At 38.9% G+C, this 27,098-nt stretch overlaps 1 protein-coding gene across 1 annotated transcript in view; it reads right to left on the bottom strand.

Moving 5' to 3' along the window:
* Positions 1-27,098, bottom strand: part of WRN (WRN RecQ like helicase) — a 2,579,924-nt gene that overhangs the window by 1,169,027 nt on the left and 1,383,799 nt on the right. The window contains 1 exon segment of the mRNA XM_044059154.1: positions 364-534. Within this exon segment, the coding sequence (XP_043915089.1) occupies positions 364-534 (171 nt within the window).

Genomic DNA, 27,098 nt, shown 5'->3' with positions numbered 1-27,098 from the left:
AGCCAATAAGCCCTACTGAAAAGGATGTGCAATACAGCAATCTAGAAGAATGTACATTAACTTAAAAAAACAAAGGTTACAGTAAGGGCTGTAAGGCAAGACAATGCCCTATCCAACATTTAACTCACATAATGCTCTGAAAACACTGCTATGTTATATTTACTTTTGAAAAACACCCAAAAACCCATGACTTTTATATGAAAGAAGCATTTTGACAACTATGTGAACATTTATTATTATCTACTTTCACAATATTCTTATACAAAGTTAGGGAGAAAAAAAGCTAGGAAAAAGCTGCACATTTTACTTTTTTCATATATAACAAGAGCAGCAAACAGCAATATACACACAGCAGGACCATACCTTTGCAGATAAGCAGCAAGTGGTGGCAAATTTGCTGTATCCTGAAGACTCTGACAAATAACCCTCTGCGATAAGCTGTCGGGCCAAACTCTTCCACCAGCTCTCTGCATGGTCCTTTCCACTGCCAAATAAGTGATGCTTACGAAATCTATCAGGTAACTTTTGAGAATTCTTTCACATGAACAAGGAGAAAAATGATTTTGTCAAATTTTGGCAAATCTAAACAATATTCACTCAACAATCACTGCAAATCATACTACTACTACTATTCAAAAATCAGAACAGATGGCCAGGAAGAGAGAGAATATCTTAATTTATGCACTAAATATTCAAATACATCTAATATAAGCAGTACCAAATACTGTATTCAATAAGTCTGAGGAACATTTCCACTCAATTCATGTTTTCCTCAAAACAATGTTTTTTTCTCTCTCTCTCTCTTTTAATTCAGGGCCAAGAATGCAACAACAATAATTATCTGTTTTCCACTTCTGTAGCATTTGGGTACACCAATTTGACATCATGTGAAATACCGTTCTGTTTACTTTGGTCATTTTCACTCTCTTGATTTAAATCAGAGACTCTCTTTGGTCAGTAAGTAAGGGAATGGCAATGACATCTAAGACATATTCACAGCATTACCCCCTTTACTGTTGACCATTTCCACAGAAGTGTCCTCAAACTACTGACTGTTTTTCCCTATGTTTGCTGTTTGTACATTAGTGCACCCAACTCCAAAATGATTCAACATTTTTCATGAACTTTTTAAGGAATATTATCAAAACTCTCTCTCTGAAATTCTCATAAGTTACTTTAAAATGGTCTACAAAACACTCTGAGTTTGCTTCCTTACTAAAAGGTAAATGAGCAGTTGCATGACATTTAATAGAAAAAAAAAATCCAATTTGTCTTTTTTAATGACTCAACAAATAAAAAGAATACAAAGATCAGTGTTATACAGAAATACATATTGTTTAAGGCCTGAAATCACCACAATATACATCTATGCTTATGACTGAGTTTGTTTCTTTGCTTTTTTTTTTATCGGAAGAGAACCGAAAGCTACGTTTTTGTTTCCGATTTGTTTTGCAAATGCTCCAGTTTGTAAGTTTAAAAAAAAATATTCTGATCTGAATTTAACCCTAACTTCAAATGACAATATCTTTTCAAATGCTTAAAGATATCTGTATGAAATTTGTAGGAAAACACCTCTCGACCCCAGTCTTCTACTGCATATTGCTTGATCTAATGTATGGGGAAGAAGGCATCAGAATCACATATGCGAATGAATGAATGAATTCTATGGTAACCATTTGAAATGTAAGGAACTTCTTTAGCAAGATCCGAAACATGGACAACGAAGGGCAGAAAAAATGGACTTGTATACACCAAGATGGATATTTCATGGAGGTGTGGTGATCTCAGAGTTGGTATACATAAGTTTGGGGTTGTGGGACCCCTGGGGGGGGGTGTCGCATGCCTCATGCATCAAATGAAACACTGAGGCACTGTGATGAGTTCAAGTTGTTTATTGTACATAAATGCATCAGGAGCTGTGTAACTGGAACATGCATTTTTATTTTATTTATTTTACATTTGTTGACCGGGCTAGTCTAACTGGATATATGTCCATTTTCAGTAGAGGCCCGTGGAGATAAGCTCCAAGACAAACAATCACATACAAATACAACAAATAGCAAGAAGTATAAAAAATATATACAACAGTAGCATATGCAGTACAGCTTCTAGGTTGGCACAGGATATTCAATGAGGGCAAGAATCACAGCGCAATTCACAGGTAAAAACATTAAACAGGTAGAGTCAATAGTAAAAAAGGAAGTTAATTTTATAGTGACATTGATAAAGGAATTACTTAAAAATAAGTTAACACAGAGCATAGAAATAATGTAATACAGAGAGAGATGATAAATAAATAGTAACAGGAAGATATAACACTAGGTGAGCGGTAATGGACAGGGAAAACCAAGTTTGAAAAGATAGATGACTAGTCAGGTTTAGTACAGGGTCATAGCCAGTGTGTTCTAAGGTAAAGTTTACGTCGGTTTTTGAAGAGTGGTAAGGAGGTGAGTGAGAAGAGGTCACTGGGAAGAAAATTCCAGGATTTTCCAACAGCATTAGAAAAGAGAGAATCCCCAGCCCTGTTGTTAGGTTTAGAGGTGTGTACAAGAAGTTTGTCTGATGACCGTAAGGACCTCAGATTTTTATAGGGGGTGATGAAGGTAGATAAAATTGGAGTATTGGAAAGTTTATAGACAGCGTTATAGGCAATGGTTAGTTGGTGGAATTTAATCAGGTTTTGTAGTTCCAGCCATCCTAGCTGCTTTAAATTTATACAATGGTGGGTTCTATATGGGTTACCTGTAGCAAATCTGGCAATGTTATTGTATGACATTTCCAATTTACTAAGGTTATTCTTGGATAGATTAGTGAAAATGGGTGAGGCATAGAGGAGTGTAGACATTAGATGAGTGTGAGCTATAACAGTTTTGGTTGTAGTTGAAAGGACAGGTTTAATCCTATAGAGAGTGCCAGGTTTTTTGTTTACAGTCTTTATATCATTGTTGATATGGATGTTGAAGTTCAGACTGTTGTCGATGGTGATACCAAGTAATTTGGTGGGAGGGTCAGGTGATATTATAGTACCATTGGTGGATGTCATAAAGAAATTAAGAGAAGATGACTTTAGAGTAGGATTGAAGAGGAGTTTGTTTTTCTGGGGGTTCAAAAGAAGAAAATGCTTTGTGAACCATTGTTCAACTGTGTTAAATACCTTCTGAGTAAGAGAGTGAAGGTCTTGGATGGAAGTAGCTGAGCATATCAGTGTGGAGTCGTCAGCATACTGTATGCATGTGGCTTGGGGGATGGCTAGATGAAGGTTGTTAATAAATATGGAGAAGAGGAGAGGTTCTAGAATCGACCCCTGAGGGACACCTAGGGTAACGGGTAGGTGGGTGGATAGAGTGTTATGCCATAATACTGTCGTTTGTCAAGGTAGGACTGGAACCATTTAATGGAAAGAGGGTCTAATGATATAGATTTTAGTATGTTTATGAGAATCTGGTGATTTACCATGTCAAATGCTTTAGACAGGTCTATAAACAGAGCAGAAGAACGATTATAACAGTTGTGGTTACCGTTAATTCAATCAGTAAAGGAAAGGAGGGCAGTGGTAGTGCTGTGTGAGGGTCTGAAACCATGTTAACAGTTGGAAAGTAAGTTATTATCAATTAAGTGGTCAAGTAATTGCCTGTGGATACATTTCTCCATGATCTTAGCTAAAGGAGAAAGTAGGGGCAATGGGGCGGTAGTTTGAGAGCTCAGTGGAGTGTTCACCATTATGCAGGGGGACAATATGGGAGACTTTCCATAAGGCAAGGATGTGACCTTCGTTAATGGTTTTATTGATCAGTATGGAAATGGGGTAGGCAATAGCCTTGGCTGATGACTGTAGATATTCAGGAGGCAGTTAGTCTGCTGAGGGAGAGTATGGTTTCAGTTTATTTAAAAGGGTTAGAATAAATGTGGTTGGGACAGGTTTGAAATGAAAAGGAGAGATGGGGTTGCAGTATAGGAAGGTAGAGTGAAGGTATTAGGTGATAGTTGACTAGCTAGAGTTTTGATAGCATCTGTAAAGAAGGTATTGATAGTATTAGCTGTACGGATGGGATTTTCCTGGTCTGTATTCTGAGGGTTAGGTGTAGTAGATTGCCCTGGGTGGAGTAGCTAGTTAATGCTTGCCCAGAATTTTTGTGGGTTGGTATGATTAGGTTGTTGGAACTGTAGGTAGTAATTCTGTTCATCAGAAAGTATAGCTTTCTTAGTGTCATTTCTTAGCTGTCTAAAGGTTTGTTGTTCTACAGGGTTTTTAGTCATCCTCCATTTGGCCCAATATTTATTTCTTAGATGAATTTTGTGTTTGGTTTCATTAGAAAGCCATGGGGCAGAATTGGTTTTAATTCTAATGGATCTGGTTGGAGCATGGTGGTTAAGAATGGCGAGGAAGGTAGAACTGAAGTAATTAATGGCTTCATCTAAAGGGAGGTGTCTTAAGGGAACCCAATTGCATGATCTTAGTTCCATTTGGAATAGATCAAGGTTAAATTTTTTTTTTGGATCTGATATTTCTGATAGAGGTTGGGATGTGAGTATTGGTTTTATGCCTGATGATGTAGGTAAGTGAGTGGTCACATATCATCAGGGAGGGTTCCAGAATTATAGATGTGAGTGTGATTGTTTGTAAGAATCCAGTCTAATATGTTTGCTTCCTTGTTTGCTTTATTTATTCTGGTGGGGAGATAATGGTTTGAGAAAAGCCATATAGGTTAATGTGGGTGGTAGGGAGGCTGCTACAATACAAGTTCCAATCTAAGTTTATATCACATAGGATTATGGTTTCTTGGGGTAGGTGTTGGGATAGCCAGCAAAGGATATTTTCCATGGTGGCTATGTTGTTTCCAGGAGGCAAATACATACAGATAATATAGATCGATCTGGCATTAAGTTCAAGTTTGGAGATAAGAATCTCAGCATTGGAAACTAGCGGTAGATTACAGTTGTATGTGGTTAGCTTTAAGACAGATTTAAATAGAATAGCAACCACTCCTCCCTTCTTGGCTACTCGATCAATTCTTAGGATATTATATCCAGGTGAGATAATTTCATTGTCTTTGATAACAGATGTTAGCCATGTTTCTGTTAGGCAGATAATGTCAAAGGAGTAGACTTCTAATAGAGCTTGGAGTTGGGTTACTTTGTTGTTAATGTTATGTATATTAAGATGAGCTAGTAGGAGGGAGTTAGATGGTTTAGTAAGGGGATAATTAGTAGACGGATTGTGGTTTTGTAAAGTGATAGGAGTTGTTATTGGGCCAGGGTTAGAGTGAATGTCACCATCCTTTAATGAGAGGCATAGTACTAGATAGCTTGGGTTAGGGGAACCTGCTGCACAGAAATAACTCTCTCCTGAGATGTAGTGTGTTATATTTAATGTGTAGTATTCTATGATATTTGGCAGGTAGGTAGCTGGGTGAGCATGTTATGTTTGCATGGTTATGCAGGACTGGCTGGAGAGCTGGTTTGTTGATTGGGGTAATAAATGTGTGGATGTAGTGGGTGCTCATAAGAGGAGAGTAAGTAGACAAAGGTTAAAAGTGGAAGTGGTAAAAAAGAGTGGAGTAGAGTAGGACATGAAATGGTGTGGGTGGCTTAGACATTGGGAAGGATTAGCTATTGGATTTATGTATGTGGATATGGAAGTACGTAGGGTGAGAGTGTGTGAAGGTAGGAGGGTGCGTTGAGATTGGAGGGGAGTGGTAAGAGATGGGAGATAAAAGAGAAGATGGCCAATGGGAAATATGTAGAGCATTATGGGAAAAGGAAGAGGTGTGGCTAGTAAGTATAAGAGTAGGACCCCTGGGGGTGGGTGGAAATTGGGGGTAGGGAGGGGAGCGGAGTGAGCCCGCAGGGCGAACTGAGCGGGTAGAGACAGAGACTGGGTCAGTTGTAGAAGAAACAATCAGCAGGACTGATCTGTTAAGGTAAGCTGGAAAAGTCAGATGTGCTAAAGGCTAGTGAGAAGTGAGCCTAGAAAAGGTAGTAGTAAAGAGTAAGGTAAGGGAACTGAATAGCAATGCAGGTACAACAGGAGAAATAAGGGGTTTACTATCAAAATTTCGAACCGTACTCCATCGACTGTACTATCGTCGAACACGGAAGTTCAAAAACGGTAATATCGATGTCAAAAAAACAATCTAGGAATGGGTTTTAACATGGGTCAAGGTAGGTGTTCAGTATTATTCCGAACTACAAACATCTCCCCTACCTCGACCCATGTTAAAACCCGTTCCTAGATTGTTTTGACATCGATATTACCGTTTTCGAACTTCCGTGTTCGACGATAGTACAGTTGACTGAGTACGGTTCGAAATTTTGAAAGTAAACCGAAATAAGGTAAGTAGCTATGTAATAGAGAGGGTAAAAAGGGGATGTGGCTGGGTAAATGGTGCCACCTACTGGACAGTTTTAATACTGCAGGCTGATTTGAGAGGGAGTCAGTTGGAGTACAACAATTAAGCTGACTGACTCATAACTTCAAACACACTCACATGTATACCTCCATTCACGCCTGCATTCACTCTGGTCAATTATGCGAAATGGCACTGATCTTGCATGTGCTCCATAATTTATATGTACGTGCTATGTAGCTACAATGGCTGACTAGGTATAATCTCCCTCTTTGATTTGGTTTATATGAAATAAGAGAACAAGATATTTTTAACAAGCTAGATATTACATCAACATATAGCAACAAATGAACTGAAGTCCAACAAGCTGTGTATCTTGAAATGGGTTTGGAATTTCTACCCAGTCTGGTTACATCAAACTTTTGACTGGGTTTAGCAACAGGGACAGTCTCTGGGGAGTCTTTTACAACTGGAACTTTAGGGATTACATCAGGATTGTTTGAAGTACACTGTTCTCTGAAATTTGAATAAGTGTAGAGTCACTCTGAAAAATAGAGTAGCTGGCACAGGAAATCTGCTGTGTCACTGGTTTGGAGACTGGCAATAAATGTCTTTGGTGAAATGGATTTCAGAAGGAATCAGATTGTATGGTGTAAAATCTCTGTTCTTCACAAAGGTTTATGATGACACCCACTTGGTCATCATTCTCACAACTTCTCCTTGTCTTAATGGTCTAAGAGGTTTGCTGGACTTATAGTATAACTTTTGTGACTGACATTTTTCAAAAGTTGAGCCTTGACCACTCTGCTGTTCTTTACATTTGGTACTAACAATTGCTTATTGATCGGTAAAGTTGTTCTCATCTGTCTGGACATAAATCTCTGAGCAGGTGAATGAAGCAAGTTATCTCGAGGAATGTTGCTGAGATTAAGAAAAACATTTGTACCATCTTTCTTGGATTTCTCCAGCTAGTGTTTTGCACTTTAAACTGCACACTCAGCTAATCCGATGGACTGTGAATACTCAGTACTACAAGTAACATGGACATAGTTCCAAGACTCAGCAAAATTCTTGAACTGCTGACTTGTAAACTGTGCACTATTGCCAGAAAAGACTGTGTGGACTACCATGGACAGAAAAATGTCTCTTCAATTTCATAATGACAGTGCTTGATGTTAAGTTAGGAAGAAGGTCAATTTCAAACCAATCCGAGTAAGAGTCTACCAACACCAAGTAATGCTGACCATTCCATTCGAAAACATCAGTAGCAACCTTCAACCATGGTAATTCAGGAATCTGTTTTTTCTGAAGTTGTTATTTTTGTTGGTGTGGTTTGGTACTGTTGCAAACTGAACATGCTAGAGTTTCCTTTTCTATATCTTTTGACACAGAAGGCCAAAATACTGTGTCTCTTGCTCTTCTTTTGGTTGAATCAGTACCCAGCAGACTATGATGCAAAATGTTAATATATTCCTGTTGTAATGCTGTAGGAGTACAACTTTAGGACCTTTCATAATGATTTCATCTTCCATCATGAGCTCATCGCTGTAAGGAAAAAACTTCTATATGTCAAGTAGTAGCCTGGTTTGTTGTGCTGGCCATCACTGACTGCTAAAAATGCTGTAGCTTCCCGAGAACTGGGTTGGAAGCTGTGTGATTTCTGAGTTCATCAAGACATGATGAGGAAAAAATTTTGACTTCCATGACTTCAAAGTTTACTTTATCATCATCATCATGCTGCTCTGTTTGTCTGGGTGCTCTCAACAAAGCATCAGCAAAGTAGAGATATTTGCCTTTTGTATAGACTATACTGAAATTGTACTTCTGCAATTTTAACAGCATGCATTGCAGGCATGCTGGGCTGTATGTATTGGCTTTTTCAGAATTGTCATTACAGGTTGGTGATCAGTCTCTATTTGAACATGTTTTCCATAAATATAATCACTGAACTTCGAACATGCAAACACTACTGTCAAAAGCTCCGTTTTAATTTGTGCATAATGCATTTCAGTTTGGGTTAAAGTTCTGGATGCATAGGCTACTGGTATGCCTTCTTGAAGGCAAGCTGCACCAAGACCATACTTTGAAGCATCACACTAAAGAGTTACAGGTTAGTGAACATCATAATACTTCAATGTGAGTGGACGGGCAATTTCCTGTTTCAGAATATCAAATGCTCTTTGGATTTGCTCCAACCAGGACCGGTACACATTTTTGTGTGTCAACTCACGTAAGGATGCTGAAAGCTCACTCAGGTCTGGGATGAACTTTCCTAAACAGCTGACCATACCAAGAAGAAAAGGTTGTAAAGATGTGACCTTTTCTGGAACTGGCATCTGAGACTTTACATGCAGCTTGAATTGAAAGAAAGAAAGGAAGGAAGAGAGAATATGCAAGCTTACACAAAGATATGTGTTCTGATTTGGAATCTAACAGCAGTTATTTCACAAAGGAACAGCACAAGTAAAGATGAAACTGAGAAATGTGGAAAACTAAAGAAAAAATATTACAAGGGAGAAAGGATGAGGTATCTCTGTATTTAGCAAAGAAAATATTACTTTAATGAGAGAAATAAAAGATAAAGCAGATAGTGGAACTAAAAAGGAATGATGAAAACTGTGGCAGAATATACTAAATATATGTACAAGTACAGTACAAATATTTAGAGTCTTTTGGATGACATGGACTGCAAAATAGGATTACTTTAGAAGAAATAAATGGAGTATGTAAACTTGTACATATGAACTGAGTATCATGACTAGACAGTATTGGGTATGAAGTATATACAAGTTAGAAAGATGACATTGTTTTTATTTATTAAATGAATGGTTAAATAGGGATTTCTTTAAACAGGAAATATCTGAAGGAGTAATAGAAAGTATTTGGAAAAGATAAGCAAACAGTGACATCAGTAATCAAAGACCTATTTGATTAAAAATGTGGACTATAAATTTGTAAAAGTAATGCAGTTAAGGTATGAAAAAGTATAAAAGAAATGCAAGCACCATGAATATAGAGAATATAAGGAAAGATATGGAAAGAACTACTAGTACTAGCAACAGAAATACTTAATGAGATAATATATGGGAAGGAGGAAATAAAAATGATAATGGGATTTAAGACCATTGATAGAGCATAAACATTTATGGAATATATTGAAATGATGCTAAATTATAGGAAAAGTTTTACGATTTGTTAAATCTGTGTATAATAATAAAGTAAGAGTCTTAGTGAGTGGATGGTTCAGTAGCAACATTTCTATACATTGCAGTAAGGCAGGGATGTCCTGTGAGCAGTATTTTATTCTCATTAGTTATGAATCCAAAATACAATTTAAGACATGATAAAAGAGATTTAAAGGAAAGTAGCTATTCCAATTTTTTACCATATGCAGATGATATAGGGACATCCAAGATGCCTGCACATTGATCAACAGCTTAATGTTAGCTTTTCCAGTGTGAAAACAGAAACTAAGAAAAAGGAGTACCACTGAAACTCTTTTTGGGTTAAATTCAGGTACTGGCTAGTAAGTAAACTGCCTAGATGCCAGCAAAGAAGAAATTTAGAGAACTTGAAAGAAAGTCAATCAAAAAAGGTGAAGAGAAAACACTGTCAAGGAAGTATTCTGCAACTGTTCAGCAAACAGCAGTCAAGTTTCAGCTTTGGTTCAACAGATAGCTTCCAGTAATTTAGTGGAAAAAAAATCAAATGTACTCAGAGAACATTAAAATATCAGCTCAAATAATAAAAGGCTGCAAAACTTTTAGTTATGTACTCACCATAACTTCAGATGTTTGGGATCCATCTCGCCTACATTCTGACTGATGGGTTATGCCAAAAAGTCTCTTATTGGCTGAGCTTACTATATCCCAGGATGCACCACTACCAGTCCCCAGATCTAGTTTGTCCGCATACATGCACGCACTGATTATATAACATCGTCAGATGAAACAAGATAAAACAGTAGAACTCAAAACCGTTCAATCTCTTCTGATCTCCAAGGCAGGGGGAAGGAGGGTGGGGAATGAATGTGAGATGGATCCCAAACATCTGAAGTTATGGTGAGTACATAACTAAAAGATGTTATGTGAGCCTATCTCACCTACATTCTGACTGATGGGACATCGCCCCTAGCTCCTGAAACCTGGGTGGCTCACTGGAAAACACTCCTGAGTACCGTGGAACCAAATGATGAGATGCCACATCCAATTTATAGTGGGAAATGAAATTGGACCAAGTAGCTCAGCACAAATCTCAGAAATAGCGAGCTTGGAATGAAAAGCTATAGAAGTCGCCATAGCTCTGGTAGAGTGAGCTTTGATAGATGTTGTAAGTTGCTTATTCAAGAGGAATAAGCCTGAGTTATACAATCTCTAATCCATTTGGAGATAGTAGCTTTGTGATGGTTTTACCCAATTTATTGTCTGAGAAGGACACAAACAACTGGTCTGATTAATTTGCTGGGTCCTGTCTAGATAGAAGCACAATTGCCTGTGGACATCCAATTTATCGAGAGTGTATCCTGCTTCATTGGAGAATTTTGGAAAAAACTGGTAGCTCTAGAGATTGTTGGAGACAGAGATTAGAACAGACCTTTGGGACAAAAGATGGATTAGGCCTAAGTGATACTCTATCCTTGTGAAAATCAAGTACGGTGGTTTGATAGATAGGGCTTGAAGCTCTGAAACTCTTCTTGCAGAGGTAATTGCAACTAAGAAGGCAGTTTTCCAAGACAGATATTTTAACTCACATGTAGCAGCCGGTTCGAAAGGGAAGATGTTAATGGCACCAAATCAAGATCAGGCGCAGGATGAAAACTGGGGTCATAACAGCCCGCACCTTTAATGAAAGTTTTGCATAATCTGCTGCTCATCAACGGAGGATCCATGGATTCGTGAAATTTAGAGATAGCCGCTAGTTGGACTTTAATAGTAGAGACAGAAGATCCTTGATTAAACAGGGATGTTAAAAATTTTAAAACCTCTGGGATTGGAGCAGTGATCGGGTCTAAGCCCCTGAGTTGGGCCCAGATAGCAAACCTCTTCCACTTACTGAGGTACAATTTCTTAGTGGTGGGTTTGTGGGCTGAAGATAAAATGTGAATAACTTCCGGGTCTAAGGTGTGATTTCTGACTAAAGTCGGAAGTGGAGGAGCCAAGCTGTCAACTTCAAAGTGTGAAGAGACTGGTGTTGTCGTCCCGACTGATGAATTAGCAGATCCGGAGTTAGATCTAAAGTCGATCGTCCACCGCATGTTTCTTCAGGTAGGGAAACCATACCGCAATTAGTATCATTGTGGACCCCAATTGAGAAGCTTGAATGACTTTGGGAGAAGTGGAATCGGAGGAAAAGCATAAAGTAGCCCTGTTGGCCAAGGTTGTGCTAGAGCATCCATAGCTGATTCCCCCTGATGTGGAGTCAAGGAGAAGAACCTTTTGCACTTTGTATTTTGTGGTGTTGCAAACAGGTCCCCATCTTCTGAAAACCTGAGCTGCTACTGTTTCGTTCAGGGACCACTCGTGAGGAGAGAGAATTGTCCTGCTTAATCTGTCTGCCAATATATTTGATTTCGAATGTGGGTCGCCTGGTAGCTACAGCCCATTCCCACACCCTCATGGCCTCTCTGCAAAGGGGTAAGATCTGGTCCCTCCTTGTTTGTTTAGATACCAGACCACAGACATGTTGTCTGTGTGGATGGCGATAATGCCCTGAGGGAGAAACTTGTGTAAGGCCTGTAGGGACAGAAGTACAGCCCTCATCTCCAATACATTGATGTGGCTGGAAGCCAGGAACCCTGAACTAACCTGCCCAGACAATGCCCCCCACCCTGTCTGGGAGGCATCTGTCGTCAGGGTGACCACTGGAGGGGAATAACAAAGGACTTCCCTGATTTAGATTGGATGTCTGAAGCCACCAGCGAAGGTCCGTTTCTGTAATCATAATGGGGTGATTGAGAGGAAGATCCTGAAAGGACCATTGAGTCGATAATAGCCACTGAAGAATCCTCATGTGCAATCTTGCCAGAGGAACTAGAAGAACCGTGGCAGACATCGAACCTAAAAGTTGCAGGACCATCTTGGCTGGGGCCTTGGATCTTGAAAGCAGGGCTTGAACTTGGCCTTGTAAAGTTTGGATCCTTTCGGAAGAAAAATCAATTTTGAGTCTATCTCTGCTCCTATGAACCTTATGCGCTGAGAGGGCAGCAAGACAGACTTTGACCAATTGAATGTAATTCCCAGGGTAGCACCCAGGAAAAGGTGGCTTTGAGGTTGTCCATTAGTAGATGACTGGTGGTGGCAGTCAGGAGCCAGTCGTCCAGATAGGGAAACACTTGGAATCCAAGACTCCTCAGGTGAGCAGTTACTACTGCCAAACATTTGGTGAACACCCTGGGGCTGTGGTGAGACCAAAGGGCAGAGCACAAAATTGGAAATGACTGTCTCCCAGGCTGAAGCGCAGATACTTCCTGGACGCCCGATGTATCGGTATGTGATAAGAGATCTATGGAGCACATCCAAACATCCTTCTCCAATAATGGGAGAATGGATTACCATTCGAATTTGGATTTGGTTTAGTCTGCTGAGATCCAATATTGGTCTCAGGTCCCCTGTCTTTTTGGCACTAAAAGAACCTTGAGTAATTTCGGATCCGATCTGGTCTGTGGGGACGGTTGGATGACTCCTTTTCTAGCAGCTTTGCAATTTCGACTGGGTGGTGGGTCCGGGATTTTTGGACGGTGGGGGTGAGTGTGTGAAGGAATGGTGTAACCTCCCACCCATCTGTCCTGAGTGATTGACTCCCAGGCTTTTAGGTGCTTGGCAATGGCACCCGACTGGCTCCAGAGCAGCACAGCCGGGCAATCCCTCATGAAGTGTGGGAGGCTGAAGAGCCACGAAATGACTCGCGGTCTCCAGGATTGGCCCTCTCTCTCTCCTGGGGACGGGTCTCCCGGAAAAATTCCCCCCTCCTCTGCCTCTGGAAAGGGAATCGTCCTGCTGTTGATGGAAAAACTTACGTGATTTGGAACCACATCTTCCCTCCTCCTTTAGCCTTGGGATAAGGCAGTGGAATAACGTGCACTCTGGCAGATAAAGTTTTTCCTTCTTGCTCACAGCGGTAAGAGTGTCTTTAACCTTAGGTCCAAACAAAGAGGACCCATCAAAGGGAGGAAGACTTGAAGGCCTAAAATGACACAAACGGAGCCAGGCTTGTCTCCGTGAGCCACGCCTGTGCCTCATATGAAATGAGCCTCATGGACGAGTTAGAAATTGAAGCAAGGATAGCCAACTGAGAGCTAACCGACTGGGCTAGCTGCTCAGGTAGGTTACCTGAGAGGGAATCTGACAGCTCCTTGACCAGATCCCTCTGAAGCCTGGTAAAATGTGCCAAATAATTCAGGGACCTTAAAGTAAAGGCCGCTGAAGTCAGAGGCGCCTTCCCGCACGGTCCATGCTCCTAGACTCCTTATTAGGAGGATGGACGGACGCTGAAGCCTCTGCCGTGTAGCAGATGCCACCACCATGGCATCTACAGCCACGCCTTTAGTCAGGAACTCCTTCTCGGGTGGGGCAGAGAAAAATTTGTTAGGACGAGAAGGGACTGGTTCCGCGGTAGCTGGATGTTCCGCCCTCCGACAAACTAAATCCAGGAGCTCGTCAAGGGCGGAGACACCCAGGAGGCGGAGGGCTGAGCCCCAAAGGCCTTGAGAAGCACTGACTCATCAGCAGAGGGGTTTGGATATCCAGCCGCCTCGTTGTTTGAGGATCTCTAAGATGTCTGCAAATGAGACATCATCCGAGGACGACTGGGACCCCTCCGCATCATCAAGATCAGTGTCCGATGTAATAGACTCGGGGAGTCCACGTGCTTCCTCTTGCACGATCTCTTCCTTGGGGCTCCTCTGAAGACAACTCGAAGAACCCTCAGGAGGAGGAACCCCAATGGGGTAACCTCAGGCCCAGGGGCTCCGCTGCCTAAGGACAGGGAACTGCCAAAGACCCAGTCTCCACGCCCAGGGAAGGTGCCGGAGAGATGGCAAGAAGACTTGGCCAAGGCACTCCTCATAGCTCTGAAAGCCGGACCCCCAGAATCCTGGGAGTGTCCGGTCCCAGCCATGATAGCAGACGGAAGTCCCGCAGCCGGCACCGAGAGGGAGGCTCGGACCCGACAGCATAGGTCCCAAACATCACCCCAGGTCCAGCCGAAGAAGTCCGTGTACCAAACTCGGACCAAGGCCGGGTTGAGCCAACCCTAAGATCTCCACCGGCTCCAACAGCACCTGCTCGGGCGGTCGGAGGAGGAATGGCAATGACATGGGCATCGCGTCAAGCCAACTGGGTCGGAGCCAAACAAATTTTGAAAGACTGGGGACTGGAACAGTCTTTGGAGCACCCTGTCTATGTCCGAATCTGACATCCTCGATGACCTAGAGGATACTGAACGGGTTCGAGATGGCCTCTCCAACGCCCCAAGGGCTAGGGGACACTCGATGAAATACCCACACTAGTTTCCATCGGTGCCGAGGAGGACTTCGCCGAGGAGGAAGTGTCTGTCGGCTCCGAGACCAGTGGAGCCGATGCTCCAGCCATCGGCTCCAAAGCCAGAGGAGTCGAGACTGGTGGCATCGAGGCAGACGTCCTTGGAGCCGAAGGAGAAACCTGCCTATGTCTTTTGGCGGTCGGATCCGACGGACTGGTCGGAGCAGAGCAGGAGAAGGAGAGGATGCTAAAGCTTCTTCAAAGGAGGGTTTTATAAGACCTTTTAAAATGAGCTTATTTTTCCTCTCTTGGAGGACCCTCGAGGAAAAAGCGTGACACACGCTGCAGGACTCCTGCAAATGTTTTGCACCCAAACAATAAACACAGAGAGAATGGTCATCTGTGATAGACATTTTAAAGTTGCACTTGGTGCACTTTTTAAAGCCTGAAGGCCTAGGTACCTGAGACATTCTGGTGAATTAAAGTCCCAAAACACAGTACAACACTGTAATTAGAAAGAAATTCTGTCTTCTTTGTCTTTCTTTACCAGAAAGAGAAGCTATCAACAAAATAAAGGATCCTAGATCCCTAAACAAACAGAAGTCACCTACAACCAAAAGACCGGAAAGGCCTTTCCACACAAGAGGTACTCCTAGTCAACACTCACAACACAAGAATTTACCAAGTAAATTTCACCAAACTCACTCCAAACGCAAGAATAGCTGTTAAAACAGCTTTTGTTGAAGAAAAAGAAATTCTGACAGAAAACTAGTGAAATTAATCACTACTTAGCTCAGCCAGCTCGAGACCACGTCTTCACTTGTTAGCGGCAAACGAGATCTGGGGGACTGGTAGTGGTGCATCCTGGGATATAGTAAGCTCAGCCAATAAGAGACTTCGCTCTTTGGCATAAGTCGGAGCCGAGGGATCGGCTCCGAACCCATCAGTCAGAATGTAGGCGAGATAGGATCACATAACATCAGCTGTTCAGACTAACAGATAAAAGTATGAAAATCAGAGAATGAAATGAAGAAAATGCTGGCTGAGTAGGGGCAGTTCATGAAGAGCTGTTTCAAAAAACAAAAAAGAAAAAACAGTAGAGTTAGAAGAGACAGGACTCGGAGAGATTTTCTGCTGTACCAGAAACACTAAAAGGAACATTTTATGGAAGCACAAATAAGGACCTGGACTGATGTTCCACAGTAGGATTTGTTACTTGAAAGGTCAGAGTGTACACACTCCAACTATAGCAATAAAGATGTAATCAAACAATCAGAAAGAGATTATCCTGACAAAACTGTGGTAGAAGGGTGAAGTCTTAAAAACTGCACACAGCAGAATGTTTGTGGAAAATGATTATTCACTGTACACTAGGCAGAAAAGAAGCCAATTAATTCCAGTAATCAGGGAAAGTCAAGTCAGGTGTGAGATTCAAGCTGCTGGGTCTAGCTGTGTTCACATTATTTTTCCTGGAGGATCAAATACTTTTTTGATATAGAAAATACTAAGGAGGAAATTAAAAATGTTTATCCAACAAAAAGTGAGCCATCAATCAGAAGGGGATTCTGCTTCTCAATCTTCTGACATCAAAGTTCATTGAGAGACTTGAAAAAGACCAGCAACACTAAAATTAGTTAAAAAATGTGAGAATATAAAGCATCATTCACCATGGTGAAATCTGGCTTTGCAAATAAAAGAATGGACTGTTGACTTTGTTAAATTTGTGGGTGGACTGTAAAGCATATGCCCCACATTACTTCTTTAATGTTTAGATGTACACTAAAGGGAAAAGATGCAACTGTGAGTAACAATATCTGTTCTTAGTATTTGTATAAAATATTTCATGATATAAACTGCATGTTATTTTGTAAAGCAGTTTTGTGCAGTTTGCATTTATGGGTATTTTATCATTAGCAAATTTTCTCAGCATCAAGAGGTCTGCAGCAGAAAGCAGTTAGGTAGGGGAATTTGGTATAGTTTATTTTATGTTAAATTTACAAATCTTTCTTCAAGCATATGCAAATTGCTTTTTTTTTAAATTGGTGACTACTATCACATGGGGTCCAGCAGATGCAAGCAATTAAACCTCAGAGTTCTCAGCATTTTTTGCAGACAGAAATGCAAAATTTAACAGTACGACAAGTAAATCAGTTAAAAATAAAGTTTCAAATTATGCAAACTGAATAACAGATATTGGTCTCCCCAGTACTCTTAATACAAGGCATTTAACAGAGTAGTGTATAATTCAGTTTTACTTAGAGACAGCCAGTGCACTTTTTGCACCTAAAAATAATGTTTTCTGAACGTTTACAAGCTGTTTTTCACATCTGGGCAGGAAACAGAGATAAGCAAATAACTAACAGCAATCTCTGTATAAAGGAACACATGCTTTAACACGCACTTTAGTATGGGAACATTCATTTAAGTTTAGGTTACGCCTGTGGGTGCAGTTGTCAATTTGTGGCAATAGTCCCCAGCTGTAGGATTAAACTTCATTTGTTAAAAATGTACATAGTTTTGTGTTTCTTCTAAGGTAACAGGGGATGGGGATGGTCTGAAAATGTATTTAGGTTTTTTTTTCAGGGTATAGATTAAAACAAAATATATTGAGAATTGTGATGTAGATTCAAATGAAGATGAGAATAAAACTGTATAAAGATTGTTCTGCAAAACATTACTGTATACATGCAAGACAAAAGTTGGAAATATGCATTCAAAAAATTGTCATGTATAAGTGGCTACAATAGCTTTTGACCATAATGACTATCTACAGTATCTGGAAATGTTACATGTACAGATATAAAGGAAAGAGTACTGAATTATATTAAGAAATGCATAGTGCACTTCTAATCTGGCTGTACATAGAGTAACAGCTTATTTCTAGCTCTCTCAGTATGAAAACAGATACTCAGCAGAGAAAGCCAGTAGACTTGCTTTTATGGGTAATTTTCAGCAACTGGCTAGCAAGTGCACTGCCTGGATGCCAGGAATAAAGAAATACAGAAGCTCTGAAAAAGTCAGCTACAAAAAGTGAGAAAGAAACACTGACTGGGTAGAGTTCTGTAGCTGTTCAGCAAAAAGTAGTACAACCTCCAGATATGACTTCCAGTAACCTACAGGAAGATACAAGATGACTGCATACAGACGGCTTAAAACAAAGAAACACTGGAATATATCACCACAAAAAACAAAAGGCTGGAAAAAATGGAAGAAGCTTTAAACAGATATTCAGATGAGATGATAAAGCTGCAAAAATCAAGGTCAAATGATGAAAAGACTGGCTGAACAAGAGATGTTTCTAGAATTAGAAGACAGAGCATGTATGGAAAACCTGAGATTTTCAGCAATACCAGAGAAGCTAGAAGGAACAGACACTATTAATTTTATGAAAGCACAAAAAAGCAACTAGACTGGTAGTCCACAGCAGGCATTGTTAGTTGAACGGGCACATTGTGTGCATGCTCCTAACCTGGCTATAAGAAAGCAACCTAGACCTATAATAGCAAAGATGCAATCCAACCAGTAGAGTTAGTTGATTTTGACAAAACTGTGGCAGAAGGACAAAGTACTAAAACTGGGTGACAGCAAAGCGTTTGTGGAGAATGATTACTCATTGTACACCAGACAAAAGAGGAGCACATTTATTCCACTTTTCAGGGAGTGTTAAGATGCAGGTGTTGGATTCAAACTGCTGTACCCAGTTGTCTACAAGGTATTCTTCCTTGGTGAGACAAAATAACTTTCTGATGAAGTACATGCAAAGGAGGAAATACAAAATTTGTCCAATAAAAAGTAAGCTGTGAAACAGGAAGAGATTCTGCTTCTTGTTCTTCTAGTAATAAAGATCACAGAGTGGCTGTAACTGTGAAACCTTTTCAAGGTTTTCAATGGAAAATGTTGGAGTGAAGGGAGGCAGCACGAAAGCTGAATGGAAGAATCAAGAGTACATTGGAAATAAAGCAGAGACAGGATTTTGGAGATGAACAGTTATAAAACCAGTAACTTTATGTCGGATTATAACACAATAATTATATTTGAGAAACATGATACAACAAGAAAATCTGGAAATATTGGACTTTTCACAATTTCTTCGACTTGTGGGGACTTAAAAGCATATGCCCTACTTCACGTCAATATTTTTTGGAAAAGTGCTTTGTGCAGAGGAGAACAGGGAGAAAGTTAAATGTAAGTAAAGATTTTTTAAATTAGTACTTATTTGTCGCATGTGGTTTTCATTACGTTATAAAGTTCTTCAGTTATTTTTAAGTGTAAGGGGACTATAAACTGGTGCTGCTGTTCTTTTTTTTTCTTTCTCCCTTCTCTCGTTCTTCTTAAGTTTTAAGAAATGCACTCACTGCAATATAAAAAGCCTAGTTAAAAAAGCATGACAAAAGAAAAAAAATGAGCTTTTTCTCATTCCATTCTTGCATATAGGAATGACTTGATTAAAAATCATAGATTGATTTAGTAACAAGTTTTAAATGACAGCAGGTAAATGAAAAAGAAAACTTGAATATTATGAGACTTTTCTCTAGCAAATACATGTATGCTCAAGTAACAGTTCTGCAGTTGGTCTTCATGTTTCCATGGAAACAATCTGAAAAAGAGAAACTGGCTGTCTGGTTCTCATGTCTCCATGGAGACAATCTGATAAAGAGAAACTGGTTACAGTCTGGTGAAGGGTGGTTGGCTGAGAAAAAGAAAATGAGAAATTGGCTAGGAGATGATCTTCTCTAAAGGCGTTTAGGAGTTTTCACAAGATAGATAATTTTCTCTGAAAGCATTGAGGGGTTTTCCCGGCTGGGAGAGCTATAAATATAAGGCAAAACCAATCAGCACTTAGTAGAACCATGCATCTTGCATGGATAACCTTTCTTTTAGGTTAACTCACATCTGCAAGTATGGCTGTCTGTTTGGGACTTTTTCAACGATTAGGAAGGTAAAACTTCAATATTTGTGTGCCAGTATTAAGTTAATAGCTTTTAGGGGGATATTGGGGGTGTGTTTGTTTTTCTATTTGAGGGGGTTCAATAAAACAAAAAAGTTTTATAAGATGTGACATAAGCTCAAATGGATATGATATGACAATAAACAACTGTATAAAAGTTCAGTCTGCCAAAGAGTGTATGCATGCAAAAGAAAAGAAAGTGGGAACTAGATATTTAGCAAAAAAGGTGTTATAAATAAAAGATGGGAATAACTTTTTTCATACAATGATGCTTTCTGTAATGCCTTTAAATGTACATGGCCTCAAAGATAAATATACTGGCATGTATTTACATTCCACCTAAAACTGTTATAATGGACCTTAAGACAATTCTGGAAGAAATAATCAGTTTTCAGCAAGGAATATTACTTACAGGTGGGGACTGGAATTTGATTTACAGCAGGGAAGTTGTGTCTGGGGGGTCTAAAAGGCAAAATATAACAAGAGAGTAGACATTTGAAAAGAATATATGAAAATATTTGGCATGGAATATGTGAATTCAGTAATAGGAGTTCAGAGCGAATTTACATATTTTTCCCAAGATACAACAACTGGGCTAGGCTATCCAGAATTTATATTCCACAGGAACATGTGGAAGGTCTTGATGCTCACCCAATAATTATCTCAGACCATGCACAATAACAGCTAAAATAAAAGCACAGGGTAATGAAATAAAAATGAAACATTGGCACTTTCCCACCTATCTGTTGAAAAGAGAGGAATTTAACAAATGGGGAGTGGAGATTACTCAGGAGCTGTTATAGAGGATAGAAATTCCTTTTGAAAATATAGCCATGGAGTGGCATAAAATTAAGGTCGAGTTTAAAAATAGGGTGGAAATAAAAGAAAGGGAGCTATGGTTAAGAAGTAACGAGAATTATTTAGAGGGATTGAAAAATGTGAAAGTATTGCAGAATGGGGGATTCGCACAGAGCAAGAGGAGGATCAACAGCAGAATGCTAGACAGAAAATAAGGGATTACTTCGATAATATGCACAAGTTTAAAATGGTTGTTGGTAAGCAACAGTTTTATTTTTTTTTTTTTTGATAACACTAGAGCACAAAGACTTTTTAGCACAAAGACTCAGGCAAGAGAAAGTAGAAAGGGCTGTTGCCAAACTTAGTGGGCCAAAAGCAAGGAAGGTACCAGAGAGATCCTGTAGTGGTATTAGAAATATTTCGGAAATTCTTTGAGAGACTCTATAAAGCAGAAACATATGAAAATCAAGAAAAGATAAAATTTAAATGTTTATGGAAGAATTACATATGTCAAGGTCAGAGGGAGATGAGGCTCAATTACTGTCAATTAGGATAGGAGGAAATGAGATAAAAATGATGATTCATAACCAATCTACAGGAAGGTGCCCATGGATAGATGGTATTCTGGTGGAAGTTTGGAATCTAGCAGGAAAAAAATTGCTAAAGATCTGCAAGGTTTTATTTAACAGTACTGTAAGAGCAGTGGTATCAGTAATACCTAAAGAAGGTAAAGATCCATCAGATCCAGCTTCATACAAGTCAATTTCAATACTTAACCAAGTTTATAAAGTGGTTATCGCTGTAGTGACTAAAAGAATGGCAAAAGTAATGCCAAAACTGACAGATGTGGATCAATGTGGTTTTGTGGAAGGGAGGCAAACATTTGACAACATTAACAGAACAATGATGCTCCAGAGGGAAGCAGAATATAAAAAATACCATTGTTGTTGGTAGGTCTACATGCAGAGAAAGCATTTGACATAGTAAGATGGGACTTTATGAGTAGGGCAATGGAAGCATTTGCATTTCCTGAAAAAATATAAGGTTGATTAGGAGGATATATGAGTGATTGGAGGTGAAAATTAAAGTGGGTGAGGAATTTCTGCTTGAAGAGAGGAACCAGGCAGCGGTGTCCTCCTTCCACTTTATTATTTGCATTATATGTAGAACCACTGGCAAAGAAAAGCAGGGACTCAGAATTTCAAGGACATAATTGGTAGGGTAGTCAAGAAAAGCTGGAATTATTTGCAGATGATATTTTAAACATAACAAAACCAGAAACAGACATTACAGTGCTGTGGAACATTTTGAGACAGTTTCAGATCTTTTATGGCTAAAAAATGAATGAAGCTAAAACAAAGGCAACAACAGTAAATTATATACCCACAAAAGAATTGGTTCGGGAATATCCATATTTATGAGGGCATGATAAAATGAAGTATTTAAGAGTATGAATTAAGAATGATTTTAGTGTGGCAGCTAAGGATATGTGAGAAGAGACTAAACAAAATATAATACAAAAACTGAGAAAATGGAGGCTTTGTTATATGGATATGGGTAGCAAGATACAAGCAGTTAAAATGTTTTAGTCCTTCTAGTCTAATACACAGGTCAGGCATATTTTTATCAACCAGAGTAGAAGTTGTGGATAGGAATTAATAAAGCGCTGAAGGACTTCAACTGTGAGGGGAAAACACCAACAGTCACATGGGATAAGCTGATTCTTCTAGTAGAAGAGAGTGGATTGGGATTGCCCAATATGAAGGGGTATTTCAGAGCTACACATTTAAGACTCCTATACACAGCAAAAGCAGAAACCTATAATTCAAAGTGGAAAGTGATACTGATGAAATGCAGGGGGTGGGGGTCAAGAATAAAGGAGAGACTGGGATTTTGGATGCAGGCCTTTAAGGAGAATAACAATAATTATACCTAATATTAAAGCCATAAAATAGCAAAAAGTATTCCATGATCTAAGCCAACATGGGATTGGAGAAAGGAGATTCTGCCGATAGGGATGACTGCAATTAGGGATATAGACAATAGGCAAGAGGGGGTTGGGATCTTTTAGAGAAAACTGGCAAAGGAACCAAGGTATTGGGAGCAAACAACTAGAGAGGGAAAGATGACAGAAAGGACAGACGTCAATAATTTATTTGGACTGCAGGTTAGTGATTGCCTTACCTATTATGGATTGATATCAGAGTATAGGTAAAGAGAAAGAAATAAGGGGGTCATAAATGAAAGACCAGCACTGGTGGAGTTTTTAGCAGAATCTAGAACAGAAGCTGCCCTTAAAAAAGGAAGAATTATTTCAGCATATAAAATATTGTATGATAACTATAAGAATAAATCAGAGGATGTTAAAAAGGATTGGAAAGAGAGACTGGATAAGCAATTCACAAAGAAACAATGGGAGGACATATGTATTTCTCCCAAATGTGCAACAAAATCTAAGAGTTAGGATTTTTGCCTGGAAATATTTACATGATATTTCTATATCCCAAGAAGACTCCGGAGAATTTTTCCTCAGGGTGACAGCAAATGCTGGAGGTGTGATGGGGAAGACAGAGATAATTGGGAATATATTTTCTGGGAGTGCAGTGAATTGGTGGACTTTACAGATTCCCTGCATGATGCACTATCGGAGATCCTGGGTGGGCAGACTGCTCTGATGAAGCAGATGATTTTTATGAGCTACTATATAGAATCAGAATTGCCTAGATGTGGGAATGTCTTACCATTGTCTAATTGTGGTGGCTGAAAAAAAGCAATTACTCGAAAATGAATATCAAAATCTAAACCAGATATACTAGAAGTAGTGAATATAGTAACAGAGACAGAACAACTGGAACTGAGATTTTTAGAAAAGGGTAGGAGCAAACTACATAGGAAAAGTGGATTTTGTGGGAATAATACATGCAAGGGAGGAGTGAGGTTTAAAAGGCGGCAGGACTTAAATGATCTATGTAATGTCTAACTGCAAAAGATTGGGTAAATTATAAATGATGTATAATGTTTTCAACTGGGAGTGTGTCAGTACGGTTTATGATGTAAAATGCTTGCAACTAGGATTGTATCTGTGCGCTTTGTTTTCATTTATATAAATGTATGATTGCCTACGTAGTAAGTGATGGTTTAATAAAGATGTTTCTTGTCTAAGAAAAAGTCTAGAGTTGAATAATTTATGTAATGCTGCTTAGGTATTATGAGATATAGCAATATATGTGAAATATAATGTTTATGTTAATTACATTTTGATTACTTTAATATGAATGGAAATTTGCCTCTGTCACAAGTGATAATTCAATAAAGGTGTTTGGGGAAAAAATGGAGAATGCAAACAGCAATGCTGCAGGAGACACATTCGGAAAAAAATGAACATGCAAATTTAACAAAGAGGGGGCTTAAGAATGGATATTCAGCAGAATATCAAGGACAAAGGAAAAGGGAAGTAAAGATATTGACTGCTAGAGGGGACTTCAACTCTGACAATAATGTTAGAATTGTGATAATAAGGGGCTACCAGCAAAGGCAGAGGGTTACACTGGCAAGTCACCAACAGCTGCTATTCTGGATCTAAAGAAATAATCAGTCTTCAGCAGGGAATATTACTTAAAGGTGGACATCGGAACTTGATTTGTAACAATAAGGATGTATCAGGGTCCTAGAACTTAAAATATAAACAAAAAAATGAAGACTTCTGCAGAAATTTATTAAAATTTTTAGTATGGAAGGCAAGAATTTAGTAGTAGGAGCTCGAATATTCTTTACATATTACTCCCCAAAGTACAACAAACAGGCAAAACTGGAGAGAATTACAGAAACTTTGATCTGTTTGGAAAAAGATGCATTTGAGTAAGTGTGAAAACTTAAACAACAAAACACAGACATTTTTGAAAAGTATAAAAAAGGAAATATGTACATGGGAAAGAGAGAGAGATTTGATATGGTGCAATATTCATGCAAAGGAAAAGCCAAATTAATCAATATAAATAAAATATAAAGAAGGCAGCCAAAGAGAAACAATGGCAAAGGCATCCAGATATTGAAAATTTCACAGTAAAAAAAAATATATCACAAAGAGGGAATGTAGAAAAGATTAGCAAAGTAGAAGTTAAAAAAAAAAAAAGAAACAGAAGTTGAAGTTATGGAGTGACTGCAAAGTGAAGGATTTGGTGTAGAAGTTGTAACACAAGTTGCATCACAGCATGATGGAATAAATCCCCAAAGTAAAGAGAAGCAGGAAGATCAAGAGACATCTAAAGAAGAAATATGGACATAGTAAAGAAAACGACATTTAATATGGTGTAATATTTATGCAAAGGAGAAAGCAAAACTAACAGAAAAAAAGCAACACCAAAGATATTTGAAGAGAAATACAGGCAAAGGAATCCAGACATGGAAAACTTTACAATACAAAAAATAAGATGACAAAGAGGAAAAGTATAAAAGAAGATTAGTAATGCAGAAGTTAAAGAAATAGAAACCGAGGTTATGGAGTGCCTGCCAAGTGAAGGATTCTGTGTAGAAAATCTAATTCAGAAAGCACCACAACAGGATAGAGCAATAAGTATCCAGCTTAATGGGAAACAATTGGTCAAGTACCATATGAAGATATTTTGGAGCCTTCCACAGGAAACCAGTTTGAATGTTCAGTGGAAGCTGGATAGCAAGTGAAGGAACACGAAACTGTGGAAACAATGACCCAGTCAATGTTGAGGAGTGATAGGCTAGTGAGTTCTTATATGATAGAGCAATGGATGGTACAGGATGAAATTGAAGAGAATATGCCACAGGAAGATGCTATAAGAATTTCTACAGAATGCCCAAAGGAAATGGAAAATAAAAAAGTGCCCTCAGTTTAGAAGAAAATAAGCTAAGAGAAGAGTTGCTTGACGTAATAGAGATAGACATATTAAGACCAATGAAACAAATAGACTGCAGGACAATAAAACCCAAAAAAGTCAGAAGTTTGATAAAACAAATGAACACAGTAATTAGGAAAGTTCATAAAGATCCATGTGATATAACAGAGGTAAACAGGATATACTACTGTGCAGCTAAATTAATAACTGATAAAGTTCTACCAGAAGAACACAAGGTAATGTGGGAAAAGAAAGGGAAAAATCGAATACCATCATGAAAGTGTAGAATAGAGAAAACTATAACGCAATTAAGACAAGAAGTGCTACTGTTATTGGAATATAGAAGAGGGAATAGATCAACAAAAATACTATGAAAGATAGACATAATAAAAGCAATGCGCAGTATTAGAACAGACCAGGATCTATCATGCACTATCACAAATAAGCTAAAAACCTCAGCACAGGTGGAAAAACTAAGAAGATATGCAGATAAATATAAAGGAAAAGTACAAAATAAGCATTTATTGATGACCCAAAAAGTTTTACAGAGAATTGGGAAACAAGGTAAAAGGAACTGAAAGACCAACAAAAAAGAAGAAATAGATACATTTTGAAGAAGTATTTATGAAGATCCTGTGGAACATAAAGATTAATAGAAGCAGTAAAAGAATGAATAAGAAGTTTAATGGTACAGGATATTAAATGGGATGAAGTAATACCCAGAAAGATTGAAATAAAGTAAGAAAAACCTCCAAATGGAAAACCCCAAGCCCAGATGCAGTATCTATCCTCTTGTTAAAAGTATTAACATCTTTGCATGAAGATTTAGCTATGAGTAAGAACTATTTACATACGCACCCTGAATAGACACCAACCTGGCTAACAGGAAAAACAATGTTCCTACTTAAGAGTGAACCTGCAAGCTACCCTAAAAACCACTGACCAATAACTTGCCTCCAATAATGTATAAACTATACACTGGAATTGATGCTGACAACAGTTTATAGTCATTAAGAAGAAAACTCAATTATGGCAGTAGAACAAAAGGGTAATAAAAGAAAGTCATATGGAACAAATGATCATTTGTTGTTAAATAAAGTCATAGTGGAGAACTGTAAAAAGGGGAAGAATCTAAGTATGGCATGGACTGCCTAAAAATAAAACATTTGATAGTATCCCACATTCAGGGAGAAGAGAGTGCTTAAAATGTATAAGATACACCCTACACTGTTCAACTGCATTACAGTGACCATGAAACAGTGGCAGACCACTTTCCAATGAAGTCATGATAAAGGACAAATTATTATTCCAGAGATAAAAATTCAAAGGAGGATATTCCAGGGTGTCTCTCTGTCACCGCTGTTACTCTGTCTTGCCCTTAACCCAATAAGCTGTCTACTTAACAGCTTAGGCCATGGCTATAATTTGGCTCCTAAAAAACAAAGTCTAAAGACTTATCTTCTCTTTGTTGTTGATTTTAACACTGTATACCTATCAGACATGGAGATGAAAGCACAACTGCAAGCTGTTAAAAATTTTTCAGATGATATCTGAATGTCATCTGGTCATGATGAATGTGCAAAAGCAACCTTTAAAGCAGAAAAACTGCAACACTAAGAAAACATCAGTTTAGGACAAAAATGTGATATAAAAGAACATG

This window comes from Protopterus annectens, chromosome 17.part0 (assembly GCF_019279795.1).
Source record: "Protopterus annectens isolate FY-2018-M chromosome 17.part0, PAN1.0, whole genome shotgun sequence".
Taxonomy (NCBI): domain Eukaryota; kingdom Metazoa; phylum Chordata; order Ceratodontiformes; family Protopteridae; genus Protopterus; species Protopterus annectens.
The sequence above is the reverse complement of the archived record's forward strand: the minus strand, read 5'-3'. Positions and strand labels throughout refer to the sequence as shown.